The 25,083-nt window shown below is 39.9% G+C and overlaps 1 protein-coding gene across 1 annotated transcript; it reads left to right on the top strand.

Annotated features, from left to right (window-relative positions):
• The first annotated feature begins 2,953 nt into the window (after window positions 1–2,953).
• Window positions 2,954–21,645, top strand: LOC143284527 (zinc finger C3HC-type protein 1-like). The gene is made up of 9 exons (XM_076591236.1): window positions 2,954–3,049; window positions 6,187–6,340; window positions 7,300–7,450; window positions 8,337–8,420; window positions 9,911–10,038; window positions 10,979–11,085; window positions 14,779–14,950; window positions 18,362–18,703; window positions 20,330–21,645. The coding sequence occupies exons 1-9, from the start codon at window positions 2,961–2,963 to the stop codon at window positions 20,450–20,452; spliced, it is 1,350 nt and encodes a 449-aa protein (XP_076447351.1). The 5' UTR covers window positions 2,954–2,960; the 3' UTR covers window positions 20,453–21,645.
• The last annotated feature ends 3,438 nt before the right edge of the window (window positions 21,646–25,083 follow it).

Below are 25,083 nucleotides of genomic sequence, written 5' to 3'. Positions count from 1 at the left end.
AAAAAAAAAAGTGCGAAATACACTGATTTGGATGACAGGTGTGAGCTTGGCAGAAGTGTGCGCCGGGTCGAGTTTGGTGAGACTGAAAACGATTTTCCGTTTGAAATGTGATGTTGGAGTGAACTGTCACATGATAAACTTTGAAACTGACAAATGGTTCGTAGTATACAATAACATCGATTCAGACAATGAACAAGGTGCTTGTCCATAGAAACTTGACGAAACCGAGATAAAAATCAGATATTCCACAGGTCGACCAGTGCTTGTGCTTGTAGTGGTCTGAGGGATCTGACAGATCAGTTTGGGTTATTGCGTATCAAACTGATCAGTGAGATTGACACGGCTCGCCATGAGTAAACTCTGCAAAAAAAACACTGGAGGACTGATGAGGATCTGGAGGGACAGCAAGCAAACGTTCATTTTGACAGTGACAAAAGACCCGTTTTCTCCAAATCCAGACATCTTTCATATGCCATGCGTACAAAGGTTGAAGGTAAGTCGAACGCAGAAGCTGGAGGAAGAAGACGGTGTAATTGAGTCAGTTTTGTAACTAGGCCGCTCCCATTATCCCAGTTTCGAAGCCTGGCTGAGAGGTAAGAATCTGTTACAGTTTAGGAGGAAGGTGGCAGAATGGTTAAGACACTCATCTCAGTGTCCGGCAATGCAGAGTCAAAGTGAGGGTTCGAATCGCCCTTTCCCCCAAATTTGACTGGCAAATCGAACTGAGCGTCTACTCATTTGGATGAGACGATAAACCGAGGTCCCGTGTACAGCAAGCACTTGGCTCACTGAAAAAGAACCCATGGCAACGAGAGTGTTGTCCTCTTGCAAAATTTTGTCGAAGAAGTCCAGGTTCTGATAGGTACACAAATAAAATTATATGCATGCACTCATGGCCTGATTAAGCGCATTGGGTTATGCTGCTGGTCAGGCATCTGCCAAGCAGACGTGGTGTAGCATATATGGATTTGTCCGAGCGCAGTGACGCCTCCTTGGGAAACTAGAGCTGAAACTGTTACAGTAAACCTAATCTCCATGTGTGAACCGTATTCCTGGATGATGTTGCAAGAATAGGAAAAGGTTTTGTCTTAAGCTACATAGATTTCTCCCACGCGTATTCCCAGATTAAGGAACTCACATCCCCAAGTATGTGGCCATCAACACTCGCAAGGGCCTGTACACTTACACACGGCTTCCCTACGGCTGTTTCTTTGATACCAGCACAGTTTCAAAGAGTCGTGGTGACATTCTGGTAACATGGGATACAAGTAAGTCGTATGAGCGCTTAGATAAAGTGTCGGGAGATTAGATAAAGCTGGAGCACACCTGAAGAAACAAACGGATACCATCTTGCTGGACTGACTTCTCGAAGGCCTTTGACAAGGTGCCCCATCGCCACCCACTTCTCAAACTCTGTCACTACGGAATCCGTGGAAAAACACTTCGCTGGAATGAAGAGTTCCTCACCAACAGAACCCAGCAAGTGAACGTTGAAGGACAGATCACCATCGGCCAAGGGACCTCTGGGATTCCTCAGGGATCTGTCCTTGTCCCGTCTCTGTTTATCATCTACATCAATGACATCAACAAAAACATCAGATCCACGGTCCGTCTGTTTGCCGATGACACCATCCTATACCGGCAGATCAGGTCCCAAGCAGATACAACGCCCTCCAAGATCAGTGAACGAACTTGAGCGTTGGGAGAAGATCTGGCAAATGTCATTCAATGCCAGCAAATGTCATGTCCTCTCAGTGACAAGGAAGAAAAAGCCCTTCCCTACCACCTGCTTTCTGCATAATGAGGAACTCCTAGGTGGAGAAAGCCAAATACCTGGGCGTTGAATTGTCTAAAGACCTTCACTGGGGAGCACACATCCAGGCCACAACAGCAAAGGCAGACAAGACCAGTGCCTTCATGTATAGGAACCTGAGAGGATGCTTTAGACAAAACACCACAGAAGTCATCCTTTCATGGTACATACCAGCTTATTTGGATGATTAGATGATCTTGGGTGACAAGGGATACAAACATTCACACAAAAGCTTTGAGAAATGTCGGACACTGTTGAATATGTAAGCTTTATTGCATCTTGTATCATTTGCTCAGTCTTCGTTTTTATCATAATTATAACTGATTGTAAATCGCCAATAATTTGTTCAGTTCAAATTATGTTGGTTTTGAATAGTTCATTTTTCTTTCTTTTCTTTTCTTTTTTTTCTTTCTTTTTTTTTTTTTTTCGATAAAGGGAATATGTGTTGGATATAAGACTGAAGAACACTCGCCGGCTGAATCCCATAGCAACCGAGACAAGAGAAATTGTGTTGAATGCCTGAAGATATTTTCAGTTCTTCATTTTGATTATACTGCGGTGTGGAGTTTGTCTTAAAGACAATAGCGGTATTGGTTTTTTGTTGTTGTTGTTGTTGTTTTTTTTTGTGTTTTTTGTGTGTGTTTTTTTCTACTTCTTCTTTTCCTAGTCACGGATTTAGCAAACTGGGTGGTGGTTTTACTGACTGATCCATCTCATCATTATAGTCCTCATCCTCTTAAGGGGAAGGAAAACTCAGTATGCGTAGTCGACATTGTTAAAATCGAAGGAATATACAAGTATTTGAAATATGGAAAATATCTTCTTTTTTTTTTTTTTTTTTTTTTTAAACCAGCATTAACCCAGAGAAGAGTACACAAAGTAAATATCATACAACACAATCTGACGTATCATTACAAGAGAAACTTGAGAGGACACTGATATAACGCCACAGACCCATTGTGATATTCGGTCCCCAAAGGCATTCTGACAATTATGATACCATTCACATCCTCAGAGAAAAAATGGATAATTACGCTTCGGCTGAATAAACATTTACGCTCAGCGAACAATTTTAAGTATCGATTTCGCGAGATGAAAAGAAGTTTGGGCAGAATTGAGTAATAAGCCAATGTAGTCACGTTTGAAAATGGCTGAGCAGACTGTAACACCACAGCGCGTGAGAGATATTTTATCGTCTTTTCTTTACGACAGTGAAAAACGTCCCCATCCAACTTCGTAAGTAATACTTTCCAGTGCTGTATTTGTATAACATATAAATCGGATCATGACAATAAAGGAAAAATAGATTGTAATATCAGTGACAACAGAGGGTGTGGACTATTCTGAAACTGAAACTAGCTGTTGTGGTATGAACATTTAAGTCTGTTGGTTGTTCTGGTTTGAGTTCAGTGAGTCTAGGGCGCTGAAAAGAAATTAAGATATAGCTTGGTTTCTTAATTATGTCAAGGTTTGAACCCTGTACCCGACTGTTGGTGCACTTGATCTGTATCGATCTACAGAAATATTAACCGAGTGGAAGACTAGAACACTGAAAACAATGACATTTTTGATTAATGGTTAATATCATATTCCTAAAAAAAACGAGCTATATTACCATTAAATGATTAAGATAATGATCATGATGATATCGACTGATCAGTTTCAGAGAGAGTCTATATTTCCAACGTGGCTGTTGTTAACCTTTTACATCAGTGTTTGACACAGACACCGTGGAAATCACACACACTCTCACATACACCACATCTGTTCCTTCTCATGGTGGATATGATTTGTATTTGTTAAGTTGTTTGTTAAATTTGCATAAATTCCAGCCACCTTCAAACCATGTCATTTGCCATTTCTCAGTATGATGTTGGGTTACGCTGCTGGTCAGGCATCTGCTTGGCAGATGTGGTTCAGTGTATATGGATTTGTCCGAACGCAGTGATGCCTCCTTGAGCTACTGATACTGATACTGATACAGTATGATGTGTACAAAACCCAGAGCATAACTGATAATGAAATGAAATGAAAATAATAATCAAAGCAAAGAAATTGTGAATAAACGAGTGCTGAACCAGGTTTTTACATCTCCACCCAGGCTAACTTTTTTAGTTCTATCCCTGAGGGCTAACCATGACAGGCACAGCCCTGGCCTTCATTGGCCCTATTTTGGGTAAATTATACTTGCTAAAACATAAAAGCACAATATAAAACAAGTGTGTTTTGGGTTTTTCCTTTTCAGATTCTGTTTGGAAAATGGCAGCTTTATACCAAATTTTCATCACAGAAATAAACAGTATACCGTATCGCATTCTGGCAGACCACAAACACTAAAACCTCTATAGATACATTTGCACAGATATATTTTTAATGATACCTGAACATCTGATGATTGAATCAAATGATTATAAAAACCGACAGTTTAGCAAGTTTCAGAAAATAATCCTGTGTAATGTGTTGCCGGCTCACCTATTCATATTTGAGATTTGCGCTGTCCGTCAAAGGGAAGGTGGCAGACCAATCCAGTTGATATTAGTATAATTTTTGCTTCATCATAATAGCTCATGTGGGTTCTAAGTTTAACAGCCTACATCAGTCAGGAATAAGCATTTAAACAATGAAAATAAACTTGCTGGTCAGGTCACAGGGCATCTGGCCGCTGATGTCTGAAAAATAAGTTTCCCTATGTGAGACCCCCTTGTGCATTCCCCCTTCACTTCCCCCCTCTCCTTTCCCATCTTTTGCACCCAGAAATAAGTTCCTTATGCTCTTGGCACTCTGTCAGTAAAGCCAGAGTGTGAGTAGAAAGGCAGAAAACTGTCCAACTGTGTGATTCTTAAGTCAGATTCCAGGGATTTTTCGCCAGTGCTTTACATGCCTGTAAAACATGGGACAGTTAATATTGATAAAAGGACAGTACTCTCAGCTCCCTCTTTAAAGAAATAAAGTAGGACCCCCAGTTGCTGTTACTGGCAAGGAATTCCAGATTGGAACATCTCTAGAGAAAAGGCTATATAGACACTTTTGTTCTGGTGGAGTAGTACCTGAACATTTTTGAAACGTTTGAGATAGGTTCTGTTATGGCCAGGGGTAAAGTAGGGGTCAGAGGGTATGTTGACTGTTGATAATTTTGTATACTAGATGAAGCTGAACTTGAGGGTTAGTGTGCCTTGATTTCTGGGACGAGAGTTGAGGTCTTGAAGCAGGGCAGTAGCACTGCAGGTCCTTTCATACTGGTTGGAAATGTGTCTTGCTGCTCTCCTTTGTATTGCTTCTGTCATTCATGTTTTGTTTCCAGTGTAGGGATTACAAACAGTGCAGTACTATTCCAGATGGAGTTGTAGCAGTTTGTACATTTTATGTGTTAATGACTCAGTCTTTTTTGCTCTGTTCTTTACCTTCAGATTTCTTCTCTGGAAGCCAGCTATGCCATTTGCCTAATCTTTGTAATTCTAGTACTATCAGTATGATGATTCCACTTTAAGATTGTTGTTATCTTGACGCCTGGGTATTTAGAGTTGTCCAAATGTTTCAGAGTGACCCTTCAACATCAAGTTGTAATGGAAGGTAATGGGGTTGCTGGATCCTGGCTTCATATCTTTTGAAGATGGAATATTCCCCATTTATTGTCCTATTGTTCTAGGCTGCCAGTGTGGTGTTGGCCTGGAGCAGTTGACAGTGCACCTTTGCTTTAATAGTCTGGTAGACAATGCAGTCATCTGCAGAAAGATGAGTCTTTGCCAGAAGTTAGTCTCGGAGGGCATTGATGAAAAGCAAGAAGAGTACTCTTGTATGTTTTGAAGATAAATAAAATAACTTACCCTACCCAAAGGCTGGGCCTTCAAAACTCACTAAACATGCAGTCTCAGTTAAATTTCAAAGTAGTTGCAGTGTTCATGGAAAAGACTACTCACTTCATGCAACAAAGAGTCATGATTCAGAACACAAATATTTTTAATAAAGAACAAGATGAGCATAAATTTTCGGAAAAATTTCCTTTTGAAGAAAATACTCTGCTAAGACAAATGGACACTGACTGATTTGATCATGTCTAGTAAACTTATTTTGTTCATTTTTCATTAAGATTAAATAACAGGTAAATTTTGTTTAGTGTCAACTTTTCTTTAAACCAGTTATGTTGATTCTATCTAGCATTATAGTAGCAGATACTGTTTTCAAAGCACATTTTAATCAGAAGCACACAAACTTCTTGTGATGTTTAGTTTCTTTGTTACATACTGTACTAGTTCCCAGTAAGGATTTTTATTTGCTCAATATGACTCAGAACTATGAATTTGGGTCCATATCTATCAGTTTGTTGGATATTTTGCAGAAGAGTACAGTTGTTTCATTGACAGAGTGTATTTCAGACCTGAGAAGTTGACCTCACCTGATAGCACAAAAACACCCCCACGTCAGAGAGGATCACCTTCAGAGAGTCCTGGCTTTGATGCAGTATCTCCAGAGGTAGCATCCAACAGGAGAACTTTTGCAAGCTTTCTCAAGCGTGTTGAGACCTTCTCCATATCCTTTTTTTTTTCAATGCATTTTTTTGAATGAGTATGACTGGGCGAGAATAAGAATGCTGAGTTGACAGTGTCTGTGTCTATAAATTGTGTACATGTCTGTAGATTATGAAGTGATGTTATGATATGTTGACACGGTGCTCCATGCTCTTTTTTTGTCATTGTAAAAACTAACTGTGTTTATAATGTAAATAGTGTTAACTTGTACTGATGATGGGAGAGCCATGCTAAGCAGGTTGCATTCCAAAGAACCCACCTCAAGATTATATATTTCTCAACATAAAAATCTTGAACAGAAAAACTGACATTTCAGAAGGAAAATCAGAGAAGCATTCAAGAATGTAATTGTGGGTGGCGTAATTGAACAGAAATATTGGGTTGAGAAGTGCATAGCATTTGCTGGACTATACAGTATACTTACAAAGCAAGCCACAAGATTTTGTTAAATAGATGGAAAAGTAATGTATATATATGTGTGTTTTTGTTGTTGTTGTATTCAGTCTTTGATTTTAAATTATCAAGTTTTTGTTTTTTTCCCGATAGAATACTTGAGAAAAACCTAAAGAATTGAGACAATGTTAATGTACTATCAACACATTTGGTAAAAAAAACAGTTTTGATATTTTGTCCATAATTTTGATATTTAGTATGAATTTGTTTTTCTGTGAAATGATTAAAACCATTATGCATTGATACTTTGACAAAATACTCCGGTTTTGTTATTGTACAGAGGAGTGGAATCGCGAATGGTTGCGGTCTTAAAAAATCATTCCTATCCTTAGTGTGTATGTGTTTGTATTTGATAATCTGAGATGTTGTTTTAGCGATAACAGTAATGTTCACTTCATTATAAGATGAACTGAAGTTACGGCGTAGTGTGGAAGATATCATTAATTGGTGTAGCATCAAACAGGCTAGTGACCTTATGAAGTAAATGTTGACCTTAACCATTGTCACCCAATTACCTGGTTTGCAAAACCACCAGAGCTATCCCCGTTGGTGTGTAGTCGTTTTGGATGGGAGAACAATGAGTATGACATGCTTCACTGCACTGCCTGCAGTGCACATCTTTGCGGTACCATGCCTACCAAATCAGATGCTGCAACATGTGAGTAACAAGAGAGGCAAGGCCTTCAAGACTCACTTGTGATAAATTAAGTCCCCTAGCATTAATTACAGAGTAATTTCCCTTTTTTATTATCTGCACCAAAACGTTTGCAAAATAAATAAAAATTCCGTGCTTAGCAAAAGGAGTTCCTGTTTGAACAAAAAATGATAATAATGACTCCTCTAGTTGTGTCAGAATAAGAGGTCAAAGTGCCAAGTTCAGAGAATACAAAAAATATAAATATAACAGTAAATGCAGTTTGCATATAATTAGGCTTCTTTTTTATTTTTTTTGTGCCCATCCCAGAGGTGCAATATTGTTTTAAACAAGATGACTGGAAAGAACTGAATTTTTCCTATTTTTATGCCTAATTTGGTGTCAACTGACAAAGTATTTGCAGAGAAAATGTCAATGTTAAAGTTTACCATGGACACACAGACACACGGACACACACACACACACACACACACACAGACAACCGAACACCGGGTTAAAACTCACTTGTGTAAACAAAGTGAGTCAAAAATGGATCAGCATTCATTGCAGTTCATTCTGTCAAAACTTGCTGTGCAGGATCGGTACTTTCATGTACATGGTGAAAGAGTTCTTGATCTTGATGCTGGCATTTAGTCAGCTATGCTTTAAGTATCACATGATGAAACCAAGTGAAGTGTGAATATTGAACACAGGTGATTAACACTTTACAGTGTTAACACAATGATAGTCTGTTTTCGGCAAAGTTTGAAGAAAGCTGTTAACAAAATGAGTCAGTTCTGTTGCTCTCACTTTTTTTTCCCCTTTCCTATAGTTTATGAAAGATTTTTTTCCCACTTTTCACAGCAGAATTATTTATTGTGGCCTTACTCAGCTTTTGTCTTATTTGCAGACCACAAAGCCTGTGAGGAGCTGCAGAACAAACTGTTGACAGCGCATGAGAAGTTTTGTACGTTGGCAGTCAATCCTTGTCCAGGTTTGTATTCTGGAGAATGAAAGAGATCATAGAAAACGTTTCATTTTCTCCTGATGCTTTCTTTCTTTTTTGCTTCGTTGTTTGTTTTTTCGTGTTTTTGTTGTTGTTGTTGTTTTTTCAATTATTCTTCTGCTATCCTCCCTCCCTTCCCTTTTTCCCACTTCTTGATGAACAGCTGTTACTCAGTGTGGAATGAGAGAAAGTTATTAGCATAGAGTGTTCAAAAGCTGTGTTAGAGCTGTAGCTGGCACATGCAGTAATAGTCGGCTGACTGGGGGCTTTGCCTGAATGGAAGAGGGAGATGGGGGTGCGGGTCATGTGGTAGAGGGGGGGGAGCATGGAGAAGGACGTAAGTAACAAAAATGACGACAGAGGAAAAAAGATTTGTGATGAATTCTGTATGTACTCTTGCAGACAATAGTTGGTTTCTGTTTCTTCTTATCTTTGGCAGTGTCGGGTTTTCTTTTGCTTAAAAGTAACAAACATGGACTTGCATAGTTGTACGCTGTACTACTGTATTCTTGACTTTAAGGCTTCCTCATTCTATCACTACATCAGTACATTAGGTTATATATAGGAATGTATATATATGTGTTTATTGTTTGTACATTATACATAGTACGTTATATATAGGAGTATCAGTGTGTATATTATTACTAAATTAGTTGGGTGTTTTTTTTTATAGGTATGTGGATGTGTTTATTATATGTACATTATGTAGTGTGTAGGTTTGTGGGTGTATTTGATATTGGTACTGCATGTGTCCAGCCCCTTTCAGAAAGAGCGTAGGCCTACACTTAGTTGGCTTTTGTTCACTTAAGTTCATGTTTCTGAAGTAGATTTGTTAATTTATACTGTTCTGTCAGTGACTATTCACAATGTGCTGTCAGTGACAGTGTGAAAATTCACACTGTGTTGTCAGTGACAGTATGTTAGTTAATTCACAGATCACACTGTGCTTCTTGTGACTGTGTGTTATTTCCCACTGTGCTGCCAGAGAGAGTGTGTCAACTCATACTGTGATGCCAGTGACTGTGTGTTAATTCACACTGTGCTACCAAAGACAGTGTGTTAATTCATACTGTACTGCCAGTGACAGTCTATTAATTCATACTGTGCTGCCAGTAACAGTGTGTTAATTCGTACTGTGCTGCCAGTGACTGTGTGTTAATTAATACTGTGGTGTCATTGAAAGTGTGTTAAATTTGCTGCCAGTGACTGTGTGTTAATTTGCATTGTGCTGCCAGTGACAGTGTGTGCGTGTTGATTTAAACTGCGCTGCCAGTGACATTGTGTTAATTTATACTGTGCTACCATTGAAAGCATGTTATATGCGCTGCCAGTGTCAGTGTGTTAATTTTTACTGTGCTGCCATTGAAAGCATGTTAACTCATTCTGTGCAGCCAGTGACAATATACTGTGCTGCCAATGACAGCATGTTAACTCATACCGTGCTGCTAGTGACAGCAGTCCTGCATGATCCGTTGCAGAAGCCTTCCTGAAGGTGGGGCTGCATGACGTGGAGGATCTGAGGCAGAGTTTCCTGCAGCGTGTCGCAGCTCTCAGACGCTGTGCCCAGCACCTTCCAGACCTCGCCTACACACAGCTGGAGACATGGGTTCGTGGCTCAGGCTTCTCTCTCTGTCTGTTTCTATTTAATCATTTTTGTATGCTTGTTTCTTTGTTGTTGGGTTTTTTCTCTTTATTAAAAAATAGATTTCTGCATGTACGTTTCACTGTGGCAACATGCTTTCCCCGGTGAGAACAGCACAAATTTCAGTAACAGAAATCTTTTGTGACAAAAAGTAATAGAATACAACCTGTGTCATGTTTTGTAGATATTGCACCTTTTCCCTGTCAGTGTTGACAGTGCTGTAAGAGCAAAGAAGTACAGATTTCAGCAGGTTTTAGAATCTTATCATTTATAAATGTCAGAGTGTGAATAAGGCATTCATCAAAGATGCATCTGTATATTCAGTGGAATGGCCAGTGTACTGGGTCTACAGTATGGATTCTATAGTATTCAAAAGGTCAACATGTACAGTGAAATTTGGGCAGCATGAATATGATGATCGAAAAAAAAACAAAAAAACCACACTTAGCAGAAGAATCAGCTTTGGATTGAGAATGCATACAATGATATGGCTGGCAACCATTACCTCTAGAAGGCACCATGTACACCTACAGTCTGAAACTTTAATAAAATTGTTGTATTTCCTTTGCATGTTCTGTGGAAACATTTCATTTTATTCATCCACATCAAAAACCAACAGAAAACTAAAATGCTAACAAATGTGTTTCATTTATTTGCATGTGCTATAGAAACGCTTAATTAATCAATGTAAAAACCAACAGAAAACAAACAGGCAAAGAAACAAAAAGTGAGCGAGCAAGCAACCAAACAAAACAGAACGAAAATATAAGAAACCTTTAGACTCGTAGTAGAAAATGACACCTTAGAAATGAGGTGACTAGTATGCTTTCAGTTTTCAAAAGTACAAACACATACAAATGCAGACAAAAGGATAAACAAAGCACTGTTTGTGTTGGTGTTCCAGGGGTTTGCAGAAAGCCATGCAGCCAAGTTCTGTGCAGAGGAAAACATGTCAGAAACAGACACACCCACACAAGTCATCACCCTGGCCTTCACAGGATGGACAGTCCGGTAAGTACTGTGTCATTTGTTCCATGCATGTGTTCCATAGTGCAATATTGCTCAAAGGTGCAAAGACACAGGATCTTCCATCAATCCAGCGAAAGCCCAAACGTTGCTGTGCACCCTCAACAACAAAACCGCGAGCAAATCACCACCTTCTGTGTCATTCGATGGAATTCAAATTGAGAAAACTGAATGCCTACGCTACCTAGGAATACACTTCGACAGGATGCTGACCTTCAGAAAACATACGGAAAATACTGTTCTCAAATGCAAAAAGGGCCTTTCAGTCTTAAAAGCAATGGCAACCAAAGGAATTGAACAACGCCACCTCTTCCTGCTATACCAATCACTCGTCCTCAGTGTGATTGACTACGGACTTGGGCTAACAACACCGTCTCAAAGCAACCTCCTAAAATTAGAAAGAGTACAAAATGAAGCTATGAGGCTGATCCTTGGAACAACAAAAGACACGCCCACAGAAACCATGCGATACCTGCTTGACCTTCCTTCAGTGCAGGCCAGAAACAAGTTAGAACAGGTCAAGACCTACTTCAAAGCATTAGAAAACCCTCAAAACCCACTGCATGACGCAGTCAAAGAACCAAAAGGCAGCCGTCTAGGACGAGGAAGATCATGGATGGGACAAGCAGAAGATACAATCCAGCTAGTATGCCGACTACAAGACCTGAAAGAAACAAAAGAATGGGAGAAAAACCCCAAAAACCTCAACCATCTATTCAACACAGTCATTTCACCCACTCTAGGAAGACATTGTCGGGAATGGCCAGAGAGCAAAACAGATGCGGAAGTGAAGCTACTCATAGAAGAAAACAGTAAAGAAGAGGACATCATCATATACACAGATGGCTCAGTCACCAAAGACCAGTGTGGCTGGGGATTCACTGCGAAACAAAATGGAAAAACAATTTGGGAAGAGAATGCTGCCTACAAAGTCACAACCTCCAGCCTAACGATGGAAGTTGAAGCTGCGACACATGCCCTCCAGTGGCTATCGTCCATCCATACGCCCGGAAACCAACATGCCATGATTCTAACCGACTCAATGAACCTCATACAGAAAATTGAAAACGGAATGGGAAGCCCAGAGTGGCATAAGGCAATGCGCAACTTTCAGATTAAAAAACTCACATGGTCATACTGCCCGGGACATGCAGGTGTTAAGGGAAATGAGCGAGCTGACAGACTTGCTGGTAACGCAACACCAACGAGCGGCCTACATCTAGGAAAATCGGAAATCCTCAGAAAAGTCAAAAAATACCAAAAAGAACAGGTACAAGGCCATCACACCATCGATCGCCTCAAAGAAATAAAAGCATTGCGCAAATTTCTTCAAAACGGAACAGAGTCTCTGTGGGCCTTTCCAAATACAATAGACTGAGCAACACACTAGACGCCACGTTCTTGGCATCAGAGATCTTTTCCCATCCCTCTTGCGGCCAGTCAGTGGCAGCCTCTGTGCGTGTGTGGATGTGTGTGTTTGTGTGGATGTGTGGGTCTGTGCTTTTGAGTGCGTTTATGAATGCGCGAGAGTGTAAGTGTACACAAGTGTCAGGAGAGATCTGTGTACGTGTGTGTGTGAGGGGAGGTGGGAGTGCGGGGGGAGGTGGGGTAGAGGATGAGGTATGTGAGTGTATGCATGCCTTCACTGTGGGAGCAACAGGATATTGGAACGTATATATATATATATATATATATATATATATATATATATATATCTTTGTATATTTGTGTGTGGGGTTGGGGGTGGGAGATATGGGCGTATGTGTGTGTGCTTGTACAAGTAAGTGTTCATCTCTGTGAGTGTGTGTTTGTGTGTGTGTGTGTGTGTGTGCGTGCCGTGGAAGCTACGATACGTAGACTAGAAATGAGTGTGTGGAGGAGGGGGGTGGAGGAGGTGCAAGGTAATGTGTGTGTGTGTGTGTGTGTGTGTGTGTGTTGGAGCTCATGTACGTTAATATGTATTTGACTGTACTTTCATATCTGTGAAACTGCATGTTTGGTGCATTTCTGTTATGCATGTGTGGGTGTATGTGTGAATGTGTGTCTTCATATTTTACATTTATTCGCTTATTTATCACCATTGTTGTCTTATTTATTTATTTATTTATTTTTTATTATTATCATTTTATTAGTATTACTATTATTATTACTACTACCTTTTTCTATATTATAATTATTATTTATTTATTTATTTATTTATGTAAGCTTATCTATTATTTATTCCCCCGTTGTTGGTTTTTTGTTTTGTTTTTTGTTTTGTTTTTTTCTCAAAGCCTGACTAAGCGCGTTGGGTTACACTGCTGGTCAGGCATCTGCTTGGCAGATGTGGTGTAGCGTATATGGTTTGTCCGAACGCAGTGACGCCTCCTTGAGCTACTGAAACTGAAACTGAAACTGTTTGTTCAGCGGTGGAGTTTGTCTGCTACTGTCTGCACATTTTTCTTAAGTTACACTCAGTAGTTTCCATATAAACACATTTTAATAACACATACTTTTTTCTTTTTTTTTTTCTTTTTTTTTTGCTGCCCCATCATCTGCACCGTTTCAGTGGCATTACTCCCACGCCGCTCATTTAGATTCCCCCATACACGGCCATTAATTACACATACTTACTTAACCATGACCCACTAGTGCAGACTCCGGCAGGGGTCTGACATTCCTGTCCTGTGCAAACTACTATCCACCTATGCGGAGAAAATGAAAGTAGCTACGGACGATAACCTCCTGGAAGTAGGTAACCTCCCCTTTGCCCCCCTGACTAGCGCCCTCTTTTTCCGGCAGCCATCATGACTCCTGTTCCTGTGCTGTTCACACGGCTAAGTTTTTTTTCGTATTTTCTGTCTGTCTGTCGATTCTCTGGTGTTCTTCTTTTTTGTCAAATTATGTCTCCAACCAGGTCACATAATTATACAGCTCGATTGGGCGATCGCGCTAAAATTAAGGCGCTATCGCAATCGATTCGCTGACACTCTGGGCCCTCTAAAACACATATACTCCATGAGTTTGGGAGTTTGCACCGTGATGTTTACTTCCTTTCCTCCTAGTTCCATTTGTGCCTACTTTTTATTTAGTATTGTATACTGTACTGTGCCAGACAGGTGCAAGGTGTGACCAGTTTTTTGTTTTCCTTTTCTTGGCTTTGGCCAGACTTGTAAGAGATTCGGGTTGTCTTATTTAGACGTGAGAAAAATCTGAGCAAACCCTGCTTGACTTGGTTTGAGAGCATGCAAATTGAAGACAATTATGGGCACCACTCTGTATCTATGTTATTTTTTTTAGTATATTCTAAATCAGTGTTTCCATTGACTTTATTTTATGTCAGTTTCATCGTCATAGTTTTTATTTTTTAAGGTGTCATTCTTTTACAACAGAATGGTTTGAAACCATCAGCCCCATGCAGACAATTGTTTTGATTTTCACACAATTTGATACTCAAACTGTAACTTTCACACTACATGTTGTCTGTTGCAGTATTCAAAGAATGGTTTGTCTATGTTAGATTTGCAGCTTTAGCTTGATATTGAAAAACAGTTGCCCCTCCCATTCTCACCTGCCCATCCACTGTTTAACTGGACAATAGAGCAGAAAATTCTGCTCAGCATTTTCCCTTCTGCTTATTGTGTGAGATATGGAATGAATATGTTTTCCAGAAGAAATAAATGTTTATCTTTATTTCAGTGAAGGCAACCAGCAGATAATAGTGTGTAGCCTGTGCCGGCGTCAGGTAGGACTCTGGAACTTCACACCTGCCCACAGCAGAACCATCGCCAATGGCAACGGAAAGGCTGCGGAGGAGGAAGATGAAGACAGTTCCGGTGACTCAGGTCCTCTTTCCAAACTGAGAAAAATTGTAAGTACATTCTTGGTGATGTTCTGAGTTTGAGTTCGTTCTCAGAAAAAAATATAAGTGCAGGCTTGGTGAAATTCTGACTTTCGAGTTGGTTCTGAGGAAAATTGTAGGAACATGCTTCGTAATGTTCTGAGTTTGAGTTCGTTCTCAGAAAAAATGTTATTAACCCTCTTGTATTCAGATTCTCTGAGGCCAAACTCCCCTAGATTTTGGATTCTTTTGGTGAGTTTAGCCTCAAAATGGGTATGTATAGTTCACGCTTCACCATAACCAAGAATGAACCTCTAGAGGCAGTGAATGCGTAGGGCCTGTCGGCTGCTGGAATGTGGCCACGTTGGTAGGCTGAGTAGCTGGTCGCCACGTGGTTTGCAGAGCGGCGAGTGGCACATTGTCCTTGGGATCACTTTCACCACTTTCTTCTCCATGATCGGAACCTAAATGCACATAGAATCTTCTTCTAATTCTTCACACTCTTTATTCGCATCATATTTCGACACTTCTTCTAAAATAAGACTAAGACCTCCGCTAAATAGTCCTTGAACTCACTGGTGCATGCAGACAACCCCATTGTGAAAATCGGTCAGTTTCATTCACAACTCTCCACACGCAGTTTCCCTCCTTTCTTTGTGAATGGAAGTGGTTCTAGCATCCAAAAATAGCGATGCCAGATTATTGGTCTATACTAGGGAACTTTCCACCAACTTTTAGTGCCTGTTGAGCATAGTCACGGCGTCAGCACATGATGGAAAAGTACCATACACATGCCGCCGGCGTCGGACGCATCAAGGCGCTGCGCGCTCGAGCAGTGCCGGCTGCTACCGTAATCAGAAGGAAAGGGTTAAAGGCTTGGTGACGTTTTGAGCCAGCGTTTGTTCTGAGAAAAATTTTAAGCACAGGCTTGGTGATGTTGTGAGACTGTGCTTGGGAATATGACAGTACTTGTGTTGGGAAATATGACAGTACTTGTGCCAGGGAATATGACAGTACTTGTGCCAAGGAATATGACTGTTCTTTTACTGGGGAATATGAATGTACTTTTTTGAAGGACCATGACTCTCAGACTAAGATGAAAGATTACTATGGCTCTTAGTGCTGCAGCCACAGGGGCTGCTTGGCCTTTAGGGACCTTCCCAATGCCGACTGTCCTAAAGGCCTCTTGGAGAGTGGGGTCGTAACTCGAGCATGACACTCTCCACTGTGATCAAATTCTAGCCCAGTTAGTTGCAACAGTAGTTGCCTCCTCTACTGCTCTGATGGTCATAGTGGGACAGGACTGACAATCATACATACTTGAATGATGAATGATATGGATATTTATGTAGCACCTATACATGGTCAGAGACCAAGTTCAAGCGCTTTACAAACACGGGGTCATTTGCACAGCAGGCTGCCTACCTGGGTAGAGCCATCTGACAGCTGCCATATGGCGCTCATCATTCATTTCCTTTGTCATTCTGTTAGGCTTAAGTCACGCATACATACACACTGAGACATGTGACATTTTACATGTGTTTATTTATTTACCCTGCCATGTAGGCAGCCATATCAGTTTTTGGGGTGTACATGCTGGGCATGTTCTTGTTTCCATAGCCCACCAAACACTGACATGAATTGCAGGATCTTTAACATGCATATTTGATCTTCTGAGTGCGTATACACACGAAAGGGGGTTCAGACACTTAGCAGGTCTGCACATCTGTTGGCTTGAGTGATGGAAAAAATCTCCATCCTTTATTCACTAAGCATTAAAGAGATTCGAACCCAGGACACTCAGATTGAAAGCTCAATGCTTTAACCAGTGGGCTATTGCGCCCATACATACATAACCCTATTATGGTCTATTATGTTGTGATGTAGAGAGCAATTCCATTTATCATGTTTTATCTATAACCGAAAGTCTTAGATGCTGATTATGTTTATTTTTCGATTGTGTTTGTTTCAATATTTCGATTGTGTTTGTTTCAATATTTTTCAAATGTAAGTCTTACATTATACTGACTGTGCTTATTTTTCATATTTTTTATCATGTATTAGTAATTTATTCTTACTTTGTTTAGGAAATGCTACATATATATATATATATATATATATATATATATATATAGATATGTGTGTGTGTGTGTGTGTCTACGACTTTACAAATTATTTTTCATCGTGTACTATTAATTTGTTTTTCTTCATTTTAAGTCTAGATAATGTCGCACGCACATGTGTGTGTGTGTGTGTGTGTGTGTGTTCTTTAATACTGCAATTTTATTACTATTGTTAGTTTTTAGATTTTTAGTGTTGTATTTTAATCCCAGGCTGTGCCTAGTTTCTAGTATAGGACAAGGAGTCTTAATTTATTCATTCTTTCATTATTAGTAGTAGTGGTGGTGGTTGTGGTGATTGTTGTGGTGGTAGTAGTATCAGTAGCAGTATCATTGTTGTTATTATCACTGTTGTTGATATTATTTTCATCATCATCATTATTATTATTACAATTATTGTTATTGTTGTTGCCATTATTTATGTATTTGATTATTTAATTATTCATCTATGTTATAAACTCTCCTTGATTCACAGGCTTATTTATTATTGTAACCTACATGTTTATATTTGAAGGTCCTTTTACATGTTTTTAGTAATTTCTTATAACAAGTGTGAAATGGAGGCACACATGTATATTTGATGCAGCTGAGATTGTGTGCTTCTGAGCATATGCAAATCAGCTGAATGGCTTATGTATGTCCATATTTGTACTATATAGAATTGAACTGTGTGCCACCACACCAAGCATCTCCTTTTAAGGACAATAAATTGTCTTGTGATTTTGTGATCTTTTGTGATAACCCAAGACCCTCAGATCAAAAGTCCACCTCGGACGGGAGCAATAGCCGAGTGGTTACAGCGTTGGACTGTCAATCTGAGGGTCCTGGGTTCAAATCACGGTGACGGCGCCTGGTGGGTAAAGGGTGGAGATTTTTACGATCTCCCAGGTCAACATATGTGCAGACTTGCTAGTGCCTGAATCCCCTTCGTGTGTATATGCAAGCAGAAGATCAAATACGCACGTTAAAGATCCTGTAACCCATGTCAGCGTTCGGTGGGTTATGGAAACAAGAACATACCCAGCATGCACACCCCCGAAAACGGAGTATGGCCACCTACATGGCGGGGTAAAAACGGTCATACACGTAAAAGCCCACTCGTGTGCATACGAGTGAACGCAGAAGAAGAAGAAGAAAGTCCAACTCTTTAACCACTGGGCTGTTGCGCCCATCCATGCATAACCCAAGACCCTCAGATTGAAAGTCCATCGCTTTATTTAATGCTTGGCTATTGGGCCCATACATAGGTATACATGTACGCATACATACTTGTGTGGGAGGTGTGGGAACAGGACTGACATTGTGCTGGGTGTGTTGCCAGGAGCCCCAGCCCCAGCTGGACCCGGTGGGAAGCCACCACACCTGGTGCCCCTGGGTGGCGCTCCGCATGCCCTCTGAGGACGCCATGACCCTCCTGCCCATCCCCGACAACACCCCCCAGGCCCCCTCCACCCCTTGCTCCTCCTCGCCCCCCTGCCTGACCCCCACCCCCACCACCCCCCAGACCCCTCCCGTCCAGCCAGACGGGGGCAGCCCAGGGCAAGGAGGGGGGGACGCAGGGAGGGTGCTGTGCCAGAAGCAGCCAGCATGGGTGCTGGTGGTGAGGCTGGTGGCTCCCGGGCTGCTCAGCCAGTCGCGGCGTCTGGTACAGCAGGTGAAACAGGTGAGAGGCAGGTGTATTGTATTGCTTTGTATAACTTTTTGTAGTAGGTGTACAGGTGAGACTTGTGAGAGGCAGGTGTATTGTATTGTGTTGAATTGCCTTTTGTTGTTGGTGTACATGTGCAGCAGGTGAGAGTCAGGTGTATTGTATTGCATTGCATTGCATTGTATTACTTTTTGTAGTATGTGTACAAGTGAAACAGATGAGAGGCAGGTGTATTGTAGTTGTACTAACTTTTGTTGTTGGCATACCTGTGCAGCAGGTGAGAGGCAGGTGTATTGTATTGCATTGTATTACTTTTTGTAGTAGGTGAAAGAGGTGAGAGGCAGGTGTATTGTATTACTTTTGATAGTAGATGTACAGGTGAAACAGGTGAGAGGCAGGTGTATTGTATTGCATTGTATTGCTTTTTGCAGTGGGTGAAACAGGTGAGAGGCAGGTGTATTGTACTTTATTCCTTTTAGTAGTAGATGTACAGATAAACAGGTGAGAGGCAGGTGTACTGTACTGTATTCCTTTTAGTAGTAGATGTACAGGTAAACAGGTGAGAGGCAGGTGTATTGTACTTTATTCCTTTTAGTAGTAGATGTACAGGTAAACAGGTGAGAGGCAGGTGTACTGTACTGTATTCCTTTTAGTAGTAGATGTACAGGTAAACAGGTGAGAGGCAGGTGTACTGTACTGTATTCCTTTTAGTAGTAGATGTACAGGTAAACAGGTGAGAGGCAGGTGTACTGTACTGTATTCCTTTTAGTAGTAGATGTACAGGTAAACAGGTGAGAGGCAGGTGTACTGTACTGTATTCTTTTTAGTTGTAGATGTATAGGTAAACAGGTGAGAGGCAGTTGTACTGTACTGTATTCCTTTTAGTAGTAGATGTACAGGTAAACAGGTGAGAGGCAGGTGTACTGTACTGTATTCCTTTTAGTAGTGGATGTACAGGTAAACAGGTGAGAGGCAGGGTCATGCTATGGTTTGTTGTATCATATTGTATTACTGTTTGCAGTTGGTGAAACAGGCAAGGCAGGATCGCACCACAGTGTGTTGTATTGTAGCACTGTATTGTGTAGCATTACATTTTGCAATGGGAGTATGTATGAATCATGTGACAGGCAGGATCATGCTATGGTCTGTTTTATTGTTTTGTGCCACAACAGATTTTTCTGGGTGAAATTCAAGCTGCTCTTTCAACTCAGGGAAAGTTAGTCACTTCAGTTCAGCACCACCCATATTTTATCTTTCCTTTTTATTGTTTTGCTGTTTGTCAGTTATAGTTGTTTTACTGTCAGAGTAAATTTTTTCTGTAGAATTTTGCCAAGGCCAACCCTTTTTGTTGCTGTGGGGTTTGTTTGGGTTTTTTTTACATGTTCTAAGTGCATGTGTGTATAAATGTATGCATGTATAGTATGACAGAATGTATGAGCAGTGATGTTTTGCAGATTCTGTGATTATGTTGCTTGTCCAACCACAGGTACAAGCCACCAGTAGTTTGGGAATTTGAAATCAGTTAAATTTTTTTTTTTTTTTTTTTTTTTTTTTGAAGTGGTGCTTTCCTTAAATTATGCATTAACCTCATTAACCTTGCTGTGCGTTGTTGTTTGAAGAGAAGACTTGTGTGTGTTGCAGTCCTCCATCGTAGAAGGGTTACACTGCATCCGCAAAGTGCTGAAGGCTTGGTCATCTCCTGACAGCGAGAAGAAAGCTGCAGATCTGTCCAATCTGTCCAGTCTGTCCCAGTCTCCCAGCTAACGACAGCATCCCCCTTGCATCCATCATGTTGACTGGAAAGACTGTAGATTGCATGCAGGATCTCACTGCTGGGTCAGTGGATGACGACAGAACATGACTGATAAGAGGCAGCATTCACCCAAGGTTTGCGCTTATGCACATGCTTGATCCTGCCAAAACATCAAGAGATCTGATGCCTGGAGCGCACTTGAAGAGAGGTGGAGGTCTTTCCAGGTGCAAAACGTGGAATTGAAGAGGAAAGAATGCGGCACTGAATGGAAAAGATACGGTTGATTCAGGCCAGGCAGGCATTTGAAACGGTGATTTTTGTTGTTGTTGCAATGCTTTGTATGTGCCTACATATTCGTATGTCATTATCCTGATTCAGGATGAATCATTTTGTTTTGAAGGGCATATAAAATCATTGAATTGAAGATATCTGATAAAGATAACAGTTGAGATTTTCATTTATTCATTACTGATGTGATGATAAGCCTGAAAAATGCAGGTCATTATTATTACTTCTAACACATCTTTGATTAGACTCACTGGTGTTTTTTGTTTTTGTAGTTGTTGAAGAGGGTATTTTCTGATTAATGTGCTGCACAAAATGATGCAGCATATTTGGACGGAATTAATTTGTTGCATAAATTTGAAATCTTTGATGTAAGGCAAGTATGTTTAAGGATACTTTGTCATGACCATGCACAATAATCAGTGTCAAAAGCCAAACATTTAAAAGTGTTGTCAGTGCAAAAGAGAAGCTCTTGGAAAATGGAGGCAGAACAGTGCTGGTGGTCAGTATTGATTCAGGCATTCAGATGACATTTCACACCTCTTGAAAATATGCTCTGCCAATGGGTATAAATACAGGTAGACGTGAACATAGATGCAGGCATGTTCTCAACATTTCAGCTTTGGTAGTTGTTATAGCTTTTGCACCTGTTTACATGTACATTTGCAACAGGTAGCAGAGCCGCATGGAAAACAGAAATATGAATCAGGTCACTGCAAGTTTCCCAGTGCATGTGCACCAACATGAGTGAAAATAAAAACCAGTAAGCTAGGTCATTTGCACCAGAAGAATGCCATGATATACGTTGGGCAGGTAGTCTTGCAACTGAAGGGCACAGACTTTGCCTGTAAACTTCAGTCATTAACTGTACTGATTGACTTGCCCGCCACAGAAAGTTATTTAAAAAAAAAAAAAAAAAAAAAAAAAAATATATATATATATATATATGTATATACGTGTGTGTGTGTGTGATCTGCTCTTGAAATCAGTAGTACATAACAGCTTCATTGTGTTGGAATTTTACAGCTCAAAAACTAATGTGGCATGACCAACTGAACACTTTTTCATTTCTTCACATTGACTGGGATCTCTAAAATCTGTGGATACAGATGATAAAAATTTATTTCCATTTGTTGTTTTTGTTTCATTGTGTTAACAGCAATGTCTAAGCTGTCAGAAAAAGCATGTGTGTATATGATGATGTGTGGTGTGTTGTTTTTCTAAAATATGTACCAGTAAATTAGAGCACTGGCTACAAACAAAGGGTGCAACAATGAGCGCACTTCGAACAAGTAAAAATAAAATTTGCTTTGTATATTTCCTGACAGGGGGAGGTAATGTAAAGCTCATTTGCACATGTTCTAGTACCTGGTAGAGTGGGGCCCTTTGAGGCAGTGAAAACTGGAACAAAAAAAATATTTAAAAAAAATATATATATATATATGTGTGTGTGTGTAAAACTTTCTGCCTCACCTTTCAACTGTAAACTGTAAACTCAGAACATGAAAAGATGTGCACAGTTGTATTGTATTACTCTTTTTTTGCAACATTTTTCTCTGTCGTGTGCAGATTCCCCGAGTCTTCTTATCTGTTTTTTTGTCAATGAAAATGGTAGCGAACTCTTTTCTGGTTGTTCTCACCCACACTTATTTTTTCACAGTTTTGTGTGTGTGTGTGTGCGTTGTCGTTGGTAAGCAGCTGTGGTGTAACATATGTGGATCAGTCCACATGCTTTGATGCTTCATTGAAAAACTAAATCTGAAAGTCTCATAGTGTCTTGAAACAAACTGCACAGAGTTGTGTCAAGGTTTTTGCCTGCTGTGTTGAGAAATTGACCAGTGTGGAAGATGAGGGTGCCCGCTGTGCTGTGTACTGGAGGAAATAGTTGGAAATTATATTTTCACTCCTTTTTCCTGCTACGTTTTTAGATCTTATTGACATATTAATATATTTTGTTCTTGCTAAGTCTGTCTCTTCTCTCTCTCTTTCAAACATGCACACACATGCACACACACACACACACACACACACACACACACTTTGATTCACATTCTTCAGGCATGGAGTTCTCTCTGTGCACATGACTCAGTTTTTTGCACTGTACAGTATACATTGTGTATTTAACTGATTAACCTGTGTAATTTTTCACACTTGATCAGTTAATCATGTTTTGACCAATTCATCCATATGTGGCTGTTTTGTTTGTTTAATTTTGTTTTTTTGGATGTTAAAAAAAACAACCTCATCAGTGTTTGGTGTACCAAGTATGAACTTGTGCATGTCTCAAGGCCTGACTAAGCGCATTGGGTTACACTGCTGGTCAGGCATCTGCTTGGCAGATGTGGTGTAGCGTATATGGATTTGTCCAGACACAGTGACGCCTCCTTGAGCTACTGAAACTGAAACTGAAACTTGTGCATGTTCATTTCCAGACTGAAGCAGACAAATCTACATGTACAGTGTTATAAAGAAGAGGGGGAAGAAGCAGAAACAGTTACATTGTGAACAACCTGCAGAAGTAGAGGACGAGAGGGACCCAGTGACTAAGAACTCTTCAGAGATAAAACCAGGCATCCTTTTCAAGATCAGCTCCCTCCCCCATCCCAACCCCACTTTTCTAAGAATAAACTGGAAGGAGCCCTGTATGTGTGTACATCAGGAAGAAAACTAAAAAGCTTGCCAAAAAATGTGCACATACTTCATATTATGTATAAACTTTAAATGTGCAAAGTGAATTGTACTCACTACCATGCAGTAGGACTGAAAGGGTTCCACAAATCCAAATTTCCAGGCTTTTTTTTCATTGGTTTTGTTTGTGTTGTGTGTATGGTCTTTTTGTTGTTGTTTTGCATGTGTGTGTCTGTGTGTGTGAGTTGTTTTGTTATTGTTTTTGCTTTTGAGTGTGTTTTGTTTGGTTATATTTTATTTTAGCTGTGTAAGTAGTATTAAATGCACATTATTTTGCACCTTTTTAGCTCTTTGTTAATTCTTAGGGTTTTTTTATGTTCTGTGTTGATATTATCCAAATATGGGTTACTCGTTATTCTCCTTTTCCTTTCCTTTTATGACAGAGAGAGTTTTCAGGTGGATTTTTCTTTATGGTGCAACATAATTGAAAAAGTTTTCCTTTGATGGTTTGCCTGAGAAATGGTTGCTCATTGTCCTTTTTGTCCAATTTAATAACAACAACTTAACAAGGAGTCAACTTTCGGCTTTTGCACAAGGCAGCAGTCATTAGGTTTGTGTGTGTGCATGTATGCAAATGACAATATACTGCACTCTAGTCATTAGGTTAGGAGATTGGTTTTTTTTAAGTTTCCAGTTTTATTATATTGTTTTTGGTTAATCATGACCTGACAGGGATTTTTTTTTTTTTTTTTTTTTTTTTTACCAACCCTTGTTAATTGAGAGATGCTTAATTTGTATGAAACATAAATTTTGGGAAGTTTTAACTGTGTATAATGTTCATGTCTGCTCAGTTGAAAGATACTCCATGTAATAGATTCATAGAAAAAAAAAGATACATCTGTAAAAGATCTGTGTACAGGTATGTATTGATGATAATCATATGAAAAGGAACATACAAATAAAGTAGTAATGTTAAAAAAAATCTTCACATCTTTTTTCAGTATCAGACCATTCAGCCAGTTTTTTTGGTATGTATGATTTAAAAAAATTAGCAAAAGATTATGGAATTTGACAGTGGAGTGATGGCCTAGAGGTAATGCGTCTGCCTAGGAAGCGAGAGAATCTGAGCGTGTAGGTTCAAATCACGGCTCAGCTGCCGATATTTTCTCCCCCTCCACTAGACCATGAGTGGTGGTCTGGATGCTAGTCCTTTGGATGAGATGATAAACCGAGGTCCCGTGTGCAGCATGCACTTAGTGCACATAAAAGAACCCACTGTGGCAAAAGGGTTGTTCCTGGCAAAATTCTTAGAAAATTCCACTTCAATAGGATAAACAAATGAAACTGCATGCAAAAAAAAAAAAAAGGGTGGTGCTGTAGTGTAGCTCTACTGGGGAGAACAGCCCAAATTTCACACAGAGAAATCTGTTGTGACAAAAAGAGAAATACAATACAATAAGTGTCATGATGTTGATGGAAAACTTGTCATTTTGTACTGTCGTATCAAACATTCAATTATCAATTTGCATCTCACAGTCATTATACAACTTCCAGTAAGTAACAGAATCTAAGAGGATTTTTGTTGGCAGTCGGTATCTTTTGCACCAGCCTTCATGAATCTTGTCTCTGTTGATGTGTTGATATTGGTCATGTTTTTGTGTTATATATAGTTTGTTCACACTTGTTTTTGGATTGAATGTTAGTTGCACTAAAAGCCATACTTCATGTT

This window comes from Babylonia areolata, chromosome 8 (genome assembly GCF_041734735.1).
Source record: "Babylonia areolata isolate BAREFJ2019XMU chromosome 8, ASM4173473v1, whole genome shotgun sequence".
Lineage (NCBI taxonomy): Eukaryota > Metazoa > Mollusca > Gastropoda > Neogastropoda > Buccinidae > Babylonia > Babylonia areolata.
This window is presented reverse-complemented; position numbering and strand designations above follow the sequence as displayed.